This window comes from Vanessa cardui, chromosome 15 (assembly GCF_905220365.1).
Source record: "Vanessa cardui chromosome 15, ilVanCard2.1, whole genome shotgun sequence".
Lineage (NCBI taxonomy): Eukaryota > Metazoa > Arthropoda > Insecta > Lepidoptera > Nymphalidae > Vanessa > Vanessa cardui.
In genome coordinates, this window is record NC_061137.1 from 5,486,031 (window position 1) to 5,498,849 (window position 12,819).

At 31.5% G+C, this 12,819-nt stretch overlaps 1 protein-coding gene across 1 annotated transcript; it reads right to left on the bottom strand.

The window, feature by feature from the left end:
* Positions 1 to 542: 542 nt before the first annotated feature.
* LOC124535939 lies at positions 543 to 6,538 on the bottom strand. Its single transcript, XM_047112352.1, has 8 exons — positions 5,643 to 6,538; positions 4,979 to 5,565; positions 4,546 to 4,905; positions 3,799 to 3,934; positions 3,085 to 3,223; positions 2,701 to 2,809; positions 1,363 to 1,496; positions 543 to 711 (listed from the first exon to the last, which is right to left on the bottom strand). The coding sequence occupies exons 1-8, from the start codon at positions 6,416 to 6,418 to the stop codon at positions 568 to 570; spliced, it is 2,385 nt and encodes a 794-aa protein (XP_046968308.1). The 5' UTR covers positions 6,419 to 6,538; the 3' UTR covers positions 543 to 567.
* Positions 6,539 to 12,819: the final 6,281 nt, after the last annotated feature.

Here is a 12,819-nt window from a genome sequence, read left to right on the forward strand (position 1 = left end):
ATTTTTACTGACGATCCCAATGAGTCTTACATTGATACGTAAATGTTTTTATACTACATGCATATATATACATAGTGAACAGTTTTTTGTTTGAATGACGACTGACTAAAGAGTGCATTAAATTAGATAATATTTTCGAATAATTTACTGTGAAGCGTTATCGGGAGTGGATAGCATATATCTATCTAATTGAGTAACGACACAAAAACATCTGTCGCTGTTAGTATAATCCAAAACGGGCAAGGAAAAAATAAACATCAGGGACATTTCGTATACTTTAGCAATATGTAACAAATTCATTCAAAAACTGTCTATTTTAAAGTTGTGGTGAAGACATTATATTCATATTCGTATCGTGACGGTGGACATTAAACAATATTTTTAATTTATACTTTATTTTATAGAAGCATAGCTACTAAATATGTACAATATTTAGTGACTGTGCTTTTCAAACTATAAACACATTTTTAAAAATTACCCAAATGAAAATTATCACTTTTTCAAAATAACAATATTTATTTATAAAATTTATAAAACATTCTAGAAAATAAAATAACACACATTAATTTAATTTATACGGAGCTCCTGTAGAGCTTTAATTATCCAATCAAATGTGGGTAGAAGTACGACGATGTCTTCTCGGTAAACTGCTACACCCACTATGGATATTCGATCATTATTCTTGCATAAAAGTGGACCACCAATACCCGTCTAAAAACAGAAAAAAGACATCAAATGTAACCTCAAAAATTATCATATCTTTAGTAGCCACATCTTATAGGTATTGTCTTCAAATAATACTCAAACAATCTTTTTGAATGCTAATTATTATTAATGGTATATAGCCATAATAATTTTAGACGAGTTGGGTTTAGTGTCTAGGGATATTGAATGACATCTGCACTTTCTATTCTTTTACTCTAAAGATCTAAAGTAAGACGACTTGCTGTTTCGCATTCGAAAGAAAAACTAACGATTATTGCATGTGCTTTCTTACACGGGAGTTTGGGAGGAGACGAATTTTACAACAGAAAATTCAATAGCATATTAAATAGCTCGACCCTGGGATAAAGTCCTGGAATTCAGGGTTTTTGGCTTTATAAGTTAGTTAATAGATCAATGAGGCACTTAGTCAATGTTAATAATTCCTTGAATCTGAGTTAAGTAAGTAGCGGAGCGTCACTTTACATCACATCGTTTGCATGTTTGCTTGCATCTGCAAGCAAACATGCAAACGATCTAACAATCTTGTTAGACAATAGAAAACCTTTTCTTTCGTCACGTTTTCTCCTCTTTAGCAACGACCATAGCGAACATAAAAATGTGTATGTAATAAAAGAGGTATTAAAACTGTTACTTTACCACAGTTCCACGAGTTTTAACAGAAGCACAAAAAGCACCGGTGGGTATATCAACGTCAGGCGCAGATAGTTTTTGGTTACAATTCTGTGGAGTGAGTGTGGTCGCATGCTGTCGTCTTGGTTGCGGTTGTAATGCTAAAACGATTTAAAAAATAATTATTAATAGTAATCTAGCATCTTGATATATTATTTGTATAAATAAAATAAGAGTACAACAACAGCCTGTAAATTTCCCACTAATGGGCTAAGGCTTGCTCTTCCTTTGAGAAAAGTGTTTGAAAAATCTACCACGCTGTTCCAATGCGGAATATACATAAGGCAGAATTTCAACCAAGTGATCTTTTACGATTATTGCCCAGGTTTTGTTAGGATTTCGTTCAAGGTTTTTATATCGTGTCAAAAATGTTTTTCATATTTATTTAAAACGTTATAGATTGTGTTTGGATAAACAGTGAATGGTTGAATAAAGAGTATAATAGAAAATATACTGTACACAATGGGGCTATCATTAGAACATTCTATTGTAGGTACATACTAAACATGCGGTCATATATTCAATAAAATTATGTCAGCTGTTATTACATATTATATTTTGTAATGCCTTCTATTTTATTCACACTAGTGCCTATAAAATCTGTGGTTTAAAGTCAGGCCATTTTTTACAGAAATGATTTATTATTTTTATGTACCTGTAAGCAGATTATATAACAAAAGACAGGTGAAGCTCGTGAAACATAATAGAGAAACATATAACCAAAGTGAACAATAATCAAAAACGTATACAATTCCCTGGTAGAGCGAATAATACCACAATAATAATTAATTAATTAATTAATTAATTAAAGTGATGTCTCTTTTACAAATGCGTTATCGGGAATTTGTATTTGCTTTTGTTGGTTCACTGTGATGTTCAGCGTGCTCCTTCTGTATATACGCATTATCGATTAATATAATCTTCTGCATGGCATATATAATAATCCTGGCTCTCATCAATAAGCCCTATGTCATCACCATATATCATTAACCATGGGGGAGGTCCTTGTGGTATGTCGCGAAAACATCTAGTAGGTACTATATCTTGAATAAGTAGATACGGATCAAGAACGGAGCCGTTGTGGATTCCAATAGTTATCGGCAAAGATTCAGATTCGCAAATAACGGTTCTAGTTACGGAAACGTAACTGGGGTTCAAGCACGAATATAAAATTCCATCTTTTCAACAAAAAATATTGCGATAATTTTCGATGGGTAACTTGCCATATAAATGTTATTTATACATACCATATCTAATAACTCTTTGAAACAATTCTGAAATAAGACAACTCATAAATGAATATACCTTGATCGTAACCGCCCCAGCCGACAAAGTAACAATCGTCTCCTACGTGTGGATCTGAGAGGCACGCGGGTTGGACATTTGGCTCTATCTTCAAAGGCCGTTTCCAGTGCTGTTAAATGATTTAAAAATACACTTACAGTATATATATGCTACTTATATATATATACTTATATATATATATATACATGTTGTATTACTTATATGCCTACTACGGATAATCTATAAATAAAAAAGAAGGAATGATTTTACTAAATCTGAATTAATTTGTTATTTCTAATTTAATTTGAATGTTACATAATCTTTAATGTTCAAACATTAAATAATTCCCTTAAGTAAGTGAAGTAAGTAATATTTAAAAATATACAATATTTTATAATAACTTACCAAAAGAGCGATATTATTATCGAGTTCGCCAGGCTTAAACAGATGAGTATAAACTGTCGACATTCTGGTTTGAGAAGCTTCTCTATTCGCCTTCAAGTCCCAAACACCGCTGATAGTTGTAATTTCACCCGGTGATTTACTGTACAAATAAATTATAAATATAGTATTCTATTGCAGATATTTTAATTTTATTATATCATACAGTTAATCCTGTGCAACTTTAATTACAGGTATAATCAATTCGTAGTTTGATTTATTTGTAATTATATTACGCTACTTTAAGGAGTATGTCACACACGTATTGTCTGTCTATTTAGTAAAAACAATGATTTCTCTCTTTCTGTCCTAAATAATTTGAATTAAGTAGGACCGGTAAAGTTTTTTTTTCAATATATATTAACTGTAATATTTAAACCACAACATCGACAGCATTTCCCACAACTGGGCTAGGGCCTCCTATCCCTTTGAGGAGAAAGTTTGGAACATATTCCACCACGATATACCAATGTAGGTTGATGGAGTAGACTCCTCACGAGGTCCTTCACAGCCGAGCACGAGATGAATTATTAACACATATTAAGCACATGAATATTCAGTGGTGCTTGCCTGGGTTTGAACCCGCAATCATCGGTTAAGATGCACGCGTACTGGGCTATAAAGCGGCTGGATACTGGGCACAACCATTATAAATTTTATACACAATGCTTTACGAACCCATGAACGCAATCCGCAGCAGTGATGGCTGCCCGCTGATGTATAATCGTTGCGTAACACAGGATACTTTGCGTTCTCTTGGTTAACACGACAAACGCTAGCCAAGGATCGCATCCACCTTCTGCGATATATTTATCTGTTCATATGCAAAAATATATAAATAAAAATGTATAGCCTATTCTAACAATGAGAGGTCAAAAGCCAAATAAATAACATAAGCTCGAGAGCTTAGCTTTGACCGGATATTTTTGTTTGTGGTTGGTATTAGCAGATATTTCTTTATGGATTTGCACAAAACGGCTTTTTAAAGGTTGATGAAGCTGTTATCGGAAGTTGGCAAGTAATATTAAAGTGAATATAAGCAGTTACGTGGAATGTTATCAATAAGTGTGTGTGAACATTATTGTTAAGGAATGTTATATCATTCATAAAGATACACTAAATAAATAACGGAATACATAAATATATAGTTTGTATATCTTTATTGTTTCTTTGATTGAAATAGGATTTAAAGCTAGCTAGTACTATTATTCTAGCTTAATTATTTTTAGGAATATGTCTAAGCAGTTTATGCGATGATCTTATAGAGAGATAATACATGTTGTATTATTTATAGGTTCATCTTAAAATATTTGTAAATCATTTAGAGACAAATTAGGAACTGTAAAATAAAAAATACATTAACATTATTTTAGTAATTAATGTTTTGCTAAGTGGTAGAGAGTAGATAAAAAATATTATAATTACCGAAGTTCATGTCGAAGACAGGTTTTTTTATGGCTTTCCCACATTTTTTATAAATCTGTTGACTTAGATCAATTCCATCAATATAATCTTCATTAGAATCAGCGGTCATTGAGGTTGTTAACTCAAATGACGATGTTGTATCATCGTCCTTATCATACAATTGTTCTGTTGTTTTTCTTACGTATCTGTTTGTGTTTTTGCCTAAATTAATGAGCTTAAACCCATGTAGTACATGGAAATCTGGAGTTGCATGGAAATTAATTGTTTGACTTTCGGAATCATTGTCATCTTCAGTTGATAAAATTACTCGTTGTGGCTTACGATTCACACGTCTAGGATTATCCGTTGATACACGATCACCTAAAATGAATAACATGAATGATGAGTTATTTTTTTTATTGAGTTTCACAAATTAATTTTTGTACAATGTTACCTAGTCTTGGATCGAAAGTTGAGTATCCAAATGGAAGATCACCCTCACCATCGTCTTCTTCGCTGACACTATCTGTGGCGCCATAGTAAATTCCTTTATTCATATTTTTTATTTTCCAACTAGTTTGTCCTCGTGAGTCTTCGCGGTCAGAATAAAGGCCGACTAGACCTGGCTTAGGTAATTCTACAGCATAATCATCTACATATTCGGAGTTACCGTAGTCGTACTTAGTATTTTGGTAATCAGTGTACATGTTACTTTGAAGTCCTGGATTTCTAAATTTAGAGTTTTTTACATTCCAATATGGATCCACATATTCTGGCGTAACTATTTTATTAATAGGTTTAGAGCGCATAGTTGTGACTGTTAATTTTGGTGTTTGAGCCTTTAAAGTATTTTGTCGTCTTTCCAGCAAGGCATTTCTTTGCTTTAAAGCTGCATTAAAGTTTTCGATGGCATTTGAACGTCTATATCGTTTTAACTTGTTGTAATTATTAGATTGTCGAGTTTTCGTTGATATGTTTGAAGTCAGCGGGAGTATACAACAAAGTTTATGAGTGTTGAATATGCTGTTCCTATGGAATGACCTGCAATTGCTTAAATTTGAATAAAAATTACACACTCACATATGTATATTTTTTTAATTATGACCATGGTTACAAACCCCGGTGTATGAATCGTTCCATTATTTCGAATGCATTCTTGTTTAGTAATAAAAGTACATATGCTCTCTGATTCAGATAACTTCGTTTCTTCTTCAAACCATACTTTGTTATTTACAATTATGTTAGGTTTCTTCAGTATGTTATTAGGTTTAGTCATATCAGAATCAATTGGAGATGAAGAGCTAAAATTTTTTTTGCCGTCCTCCCATAAAATCTCATTACTTATTGGAAAAATAAATACAAATTCGTCTCCATCGTTTTGCGACTTATTAGTCAATTCATAACTTTTTTTTGTAGAAAGCGATTTAAAAATATTCTCACCGTTTTCTTGAAGGAATGTGATATTATTTTTGGTTTTACTATTAAAAGTATTTTCTTCTATGAAGGCAGGTTTAGATAGTTCACTTCTGTCTTGAAAATAAATAATAGATTGGCTCTTACCCTGATTCATAGACATTTCTTTATTTTTTTCATGTTTGCTTATTTCTTTGGAGTTCAGATCATTATCCTTAAAAACAACTTTAGCACTTTCATCAGTATCAAATTCTTTAATATCATCAAATTTCGGCGGAGGTGCTTCAAGTTGACGTAATTCCGAAGCCTTGTCATGCAACCACCAAAATTCACCATTTATTTGTGACGAAACAGATTCTAACAACAATATAACAATAAAAATATACGAGAACATTATAAATGTGTTCACGGCGCAGTGAATGCAAATGAAAACTGCGGATAAAAGGTGATAGGTTAAATTTAAAAGGGCAGGATGTTGCATCGAGTGCACGTATTAGCGAGTCATTTACGATAATAACAGGTGCTGTTAGGTCACTTGTTAGTCCGCGACAATTATGATTGATCAGTGCGTAGAGTCCGCACGCAGTACGATGGTCAATTTGCGGTCAATTATCGAAACGTTCTGAAGTTTGAAATCGGTACAGTTAATAGAGTAACGTCGCACGAGAAGTTTTATTTGTTATGTGATCCTAATCACAAGTATTTTAAAACCTAATTTTGTTATTAAGTCTATTGGAATAATGTTTAGAATAACATTTTCAAGTTAATAAAACATATACCTGGTACAATGTTAAATTGTTTATAACTAGCTGTTCCCAAAACTTCCTTCACGTTTTAATTTAAAAAAAATGTTATTGTTCAGTACGTAGATTTTACTATAACTTATGAATTTTATATTAGGAAGATTTTGTGATATATCACAAATTATAAATCTTAAATGAAAATCATCTAACTCCATATTACATAAGTTATCTGTTAATGAAAGTTCTCTTCAAAATCGTTCTAACTGTTGCAATGATTAACCGGAGCCAACAAACAGACAGAAAAATAAAAAAATCTGATTTCCGGTCTATGACAAAAAACATTTATATGTATACAGTGTATATATATATAAATGTATTTTGTCATTAAATGTAGTCAAGCGGTTATTTAATTATATGTATCGGTTTAATATTACAAACAGACACTCCATGTTATATGTACTCTTAATTATGACTATAAATATACAAAATAAAGTTATATACTTTTATTTTACATTAAAATATATTAAGCTTTACTACAATTTATTAAATTTGCATGTTGTTTATGCTTTATTTGTCCCATTGTACCAATTGTAGTATTAAGCAATTAGGAAAAAAGATAAATAAAGTCGTGGCCTAATAATGATGCACTGAAACATAATGTTTGCTATCATTATAGTATTATAACTCACTGTAGCGAACATAATTAAAAGGAAAAATTATTCATGCCCTACTAACCCCATTAATTAATCTATCAATAATTATTATAGAATCATATTTATTATACATATATAATGTGTGAATTAAATTGAATTTATATTACTTCGTAGAAATATACTTAATATTTCTATGTAATACGTCATACATTTTTAATTTATACGTTACAAAATACAATAACGTTAATAAATCCCTACCATGTTTAGCACATGTTTAATTTATTTTATTTTGAATCTTACTTATATTGAATAATATTTTTTTTGGATTCAGTAATACAAATTATAATCAAGCAATTATTTGCATTAGTATTTATCCATATAAAATGATAATGTTTAAGTGATTTTTAGTTTTCCTTATTCAATTTCAATAATTATATTCATTAAAAGTTCACTAGATTTATTGCTTGATTCGAATATATGATCGTATTTATTATCTCGTGATATCAAGGAGCGGGGTAAAAACGTTACTTAACTTGTGTATTTATACAGGATCTTTAAACTCAGTTTTCATCTCAGAGTTGATGGAAGTTAGGCACTTGAAAACTTACCGTGCCGTCCAAATTGATTTCGTTTGAAACTTTAAACTGGAAAAGCTAAGAACTGATAACTTCATTTTGAGTTCGCTTTGCTAAAAATACATCGCTTTTAATTATGCAAAGAGGAACTAAGTATACTTTATCGTAACTAAAGTATTTTCGTTTGCTTTTATCCGCGGCGTAAAACAAGAATGACGATTTATTTTAATGACTTGTTTATAAACGCAAGTCTGCTTACTTTCATTTGATTTACAGTTTTGAATCTGAAAATATCCTAGAAACATATTTATGTAATTTACCCGGCTAGGGTTTCCGCGTAAATTAGCGTAAATTATCCAAGTAACACAGACGTTAAAGACGTTTATTTATTTTTAAGTCTGTCTATATATATTTTTTGAGCTAAGGTTTTTAAAATATTATTCGTCATTATGGTGCTTGCTTTGGTGACAAGTGATACAGGCATAATATATAATGTACAATCCAAAAAGTCGTATGAACTCTTCGAGAGTTCCCTTATATCGATGATGACGGGAATCTCTGTGACGTGTCTTAGCCTTCGTTTATGGAAGCATCATGGTCGGGGACACTTTTTAATTATAAAATTGTAATTAGAAAAAATAGCTTAATCAATAATGTATTATATAGTAGCAATTATGTCTGAGGAATCGACATCTAATTATGTCTGATGACGATGTCGAAGGGAAAATAATGACTTCTCGGCTGGAAGCTATCGTTGCATGAGCAATGCTAGAAATGTTAAATATATTTTGTATATTTGTATTTATTTGAATAATATTACATATTTTTTAATTCATAAATTTAAATATGTTAATGGTTTTTTTTTTAAATAAGTTTTAATTCGAAGCAAAAAGGTTGTATTGATTTATAGAACCTTGTAAAATCGAGTCGGTATATTTCAGCCCTTTATCGTAATCATAGACCTCATTACATCACTATAATTAAGACTGTCTTGATCAAGTATAGGACCCTAGGGAACATAGAGAATAGGGGCTAGAAAGGGCATGATATTTGGGAACCCTCGCGAGGACGGGAACTGTAAGAGCGCGAACAAAGTTACTTTCGGTTTCTGTCTGTATCTCCGAGTACTGTTTTTAAACCACCTAACAAATTTTAATAAAGTTGATGCTTATAGAAAGAGATGCCCCAGTGGTTAGAATGCGTGCATCTTAACCGATGATTGCGGGTTCAAACCCAGGCAAGCACCGCTGATTCATGTGCTTAATTTGTCTTTATAATTCATCTCGTGCTCAGCGGTGAAGGAAAACATCGTAAGGAAACCTGCATGTGACAAATTTCATAGAAATTCTGCCACATGTGTATTCCACCAACCCGCATTGGAACAGCGTGGTAGAATGTGTTCCAAATTTTCTCCTCAAAGGAAGAGGAGGCCTTTCGCCCAGCAGTGGGAATTTACAGGCTGTTGTTGTTCTTGTTATAGAAATAGCGATAAACGGTTGTAAAGTACTTATTTTTTAATATAATGTTAAAAATGTGTGAACTATAATGGTGTTATATATAACAAAACACTGTTTTAATATTAGAAGAGCAGCAGTGCCTAAAACCTCTATGGTTTAGACGCTGGCACACGTAGCAAAAGGCTCGAAAAATCGATATTAAGTAGCAGATTAGTAAAAAACTGTAGATATTTTTCAAAACATTTTCTTCAATTCCTTATAACCTTTATTCATAAAGATATGTAGGGAATTCTTTAGAGATTAAAATTGTCTTGTATACTATATCATTCGTTGGAAACTTTTGAAGATATAGCCAATTTCAAGCTACTAATGATTTTGATTTGAGTTTAAATTGATCTTAACTTCAGTTATAAAATAAGTAACTATATATTCTTGCTAAAATAAACGAGTTCATAGTTGTCAAATGTTAGTAAGTAAATGAGAAAAAAATCTTGTGGAGTCCCTTAGAGGCGCATTTTTGGCCTCTGTTATTATTGATATATATAAATTAGATGTGTAAGTTGTGTGACGTGACGTGTGTTTGTTGTGTTTGTTCAAGATGTTTCTCTTATTTTTTAGATTTTATTCTTGAACTTTGATTGTACGTGACGAACTCATGTCAAATGCTTATAGTAAAACAATTCATTGGTTTTCCTGTCGAGAAAAACTCAGTAGCTGCTTTGAGCCAGGAATCTGGCAATATTTAAGCAGCTGTGCTTTGTACAGTACCTACGAAAAGCCGTTGATCCTGAGTCTAATTTATTTCTGGTTACGTCGGATTTCCCTACATACATTTAAGAGTAAGCGTGAATTGTGTATGGCCGAAATCGATCAGCGCAACTTATTTGCTTATGCAAATTAAACGTAAATAAATAAAATAAATAACTGCTAGCACTTTTGTAACTCTTAACGGATTAAACTGATCGTTAAAATATTAACATATCAACTTCAATACACGAACAGCAAACAAAACCGGTTGAAGTTTTCAAGCGAAACAAATAATGCTTGCAAAATGATGTGGAAACAATTTCTGTTATATTGATTGGAGTTCAATAATGCGGTGCAATCAGTAAACTACGATTGTAACCTGTTCAATGATGCTTTAAAAGGTAATTTACAGTAAATTGTGATAGTATGCATATTTCCTATTCACTTTTATATAGAAAAACCTATTGTTTACCCTCAAGATCATGGATCATGTTGAATACTGAAACAGATTAAATTGATCTAAAGATTTTAGTTTGTTTTTCTTTTTTATTAAATAATAGTTTACCTCTAGGAGTTTAGGCAGCATAATAGGTACCCTATGTACTTTTCTGATACCACGACGAATATGTAAAAGTTCATGATGATTTGAAGTTATGGAGTTAAAGAGTGAACACATCTAGAAATTCACTATTCTTTTTAATATTGGTAAGAATGAATCATTTAAATTTTATTACATTTTCCTTTAATATTTGCATTTTCCTCGAAATTATTTTCAACTTTTTATTGGAGATACATTCGGCAATATGTATGATATCATTGAAAATGCATGGTCAATGCAATATGCATGTTCAGTAAGCCTGCGTAATACCGATCACATGTCGGAAATGCAATTCATCTTCTAATTATAACGTAAATATACTATATAATTATAATTGTAATTTTAAGATGCAAATAAATAAAAATATTTTGGGTTCAAATATATTTGAAAACAAGGGCATAGATAGCAACGTGAATAATTTTGTACGTAAGTAGGTGTATGAAGTTGAACGTATATTATTAGCCGAGCGGTGTTCAGCTATGCTCAAATCTGGATCTCCTAATACCTATTCATCTATACGTTTACATGTGTTTACACATCAACACAGACACAGCACAATACATTAACATTATTATTATTAAAACATGTATGTATGTTTAAATATATTTTAATTTACAAAGACCAAAAATTAATTTAAATGCATTCAGTTTTCGGTTTATCGATATTCATGAATTCATGAACTGAACAACTAAAAAGTACGATATTATTCCATTTAGTTTTTAAAAATTCTCGGGAAATAAATTTTAACATTTTGTAATGACCATTTATTTAAATTTTTTTGTTTTTATAAATACAAGTTTTCTACATTATAGAAAGTAGTATTACAAATAATATGGATTTTTTTTAAAAAAAACATCAAGACCTGGCTATGGCATATTAATTAAAAATAATAAATTCATTAATTTAATTTGTTATTTTTAATGGATATACTAGTATAGGTGAGGTTTTAGTGGTTATAAGTAAACACCTATAAAATTATTTAGTGAAAGATTAACTATGTTTTCTACAATGGAGTTAATAATTCTTTATACATACACTCACCATGGTGACTATGAAATCATTCAATTTTGTAATGAAATTTGTAGAGAGAGGTAGGAACAAAGGTCACACGTTGCTCCACAGTCAAGTGACAGCGTAAGAAATATTTAACATTTTTTTTATGGTATAGGTTGGCGGTCGAGCTTATGGGCCACCTGATGGTAAGTGGTCACCCATAGACAATGACGCTGTAAGAAATATTAACTATTCCTAACATCGTCAATGTGCCACCAACTTTGGGAACTGAGATGTTATGTCCCTTGTGCCTGTAGTTACACTGGCTCACTCACCCTTCAGACCGGAACACAACAATACTGAGTACTGTTATTTGGCGGTAGAATAACTGGTGAGTGGGTGGTACCTACCCAGACGGGCCTGCACAAAGCCCTACCACCAAGAAAATTCATCAGACACACACATCGACATTCCTTGAAACAACAAAGCATCATATACCTAGGGAAATGATGTTATAGTCTTGTGCTTGTAGGCATATTGGCTCAATCATTCTTCAACTCGGAACACAACAATACTGAATATTTCTGTTTGCCGGTAAAATATTTCATAACTAGGTTGTGCATACCAAAAATCTCTACCAACTAGACATGATATGAGATGGAATTTTTGTTCTCACTTACATTTGTAACATTACAATTTCCGTTTCAACAGTAGCAATCAGTATATCATATTAATATCAAACCACTTTGAAATGTTTACGGCGATGCGAAACGAATTTCAAATTTTGATGGATGGGCATACATTCTACATATGATATCTACAGCAAATATTTAGCTTCGATTCGAACGCAAATTACTGTTCAGTGCTTTGTGATATTTGAGCTAGCTGGAATTACATTATTGCTTATTTCGGATACTGGCTATCTTTCAAATATATAACCTAATTAGTCAAATTTAGAAGCGAACGTGTATTGTTGTTCTACAGAATCATTTAACAGAATTGCTTTATATTTCAAATGTAATTAATTAGTTAAAATTGTAATGAGAATAAACAAAAATGGGCACGCAAAAGTTAGTAGGGGGAGATGATACTTATTTAATTTCTGTCATGATTAAT

What these genes read in the sequence shown, in the direction of transcription:
- LOC124535939 (XM_047112352.1), bottom strand. Translation starts at nt 6,418, where the DNA reads ATGCAACATCCTGCCCTTTTAAATTTAACCTATCACCTTTTATCCGCA. An exon ending in CTGGGGCGGTTACGATCAAG is followed by an intron (nt 1,497 to 2,700) that starts GTATATTCATTT and finishes AAATCGTTTTAG; the next exon opens with CATTACAACCGCAACCAAGA. An exon ending in TTAAAACTCGTGGAACTGTG is followed by an intron (nt 712 to 1,362) that starts GTAAAGTAACAG and finishes TTCTGTTTTTAG; the next exon opens with ACGGGTATTGGTGGTCCACT.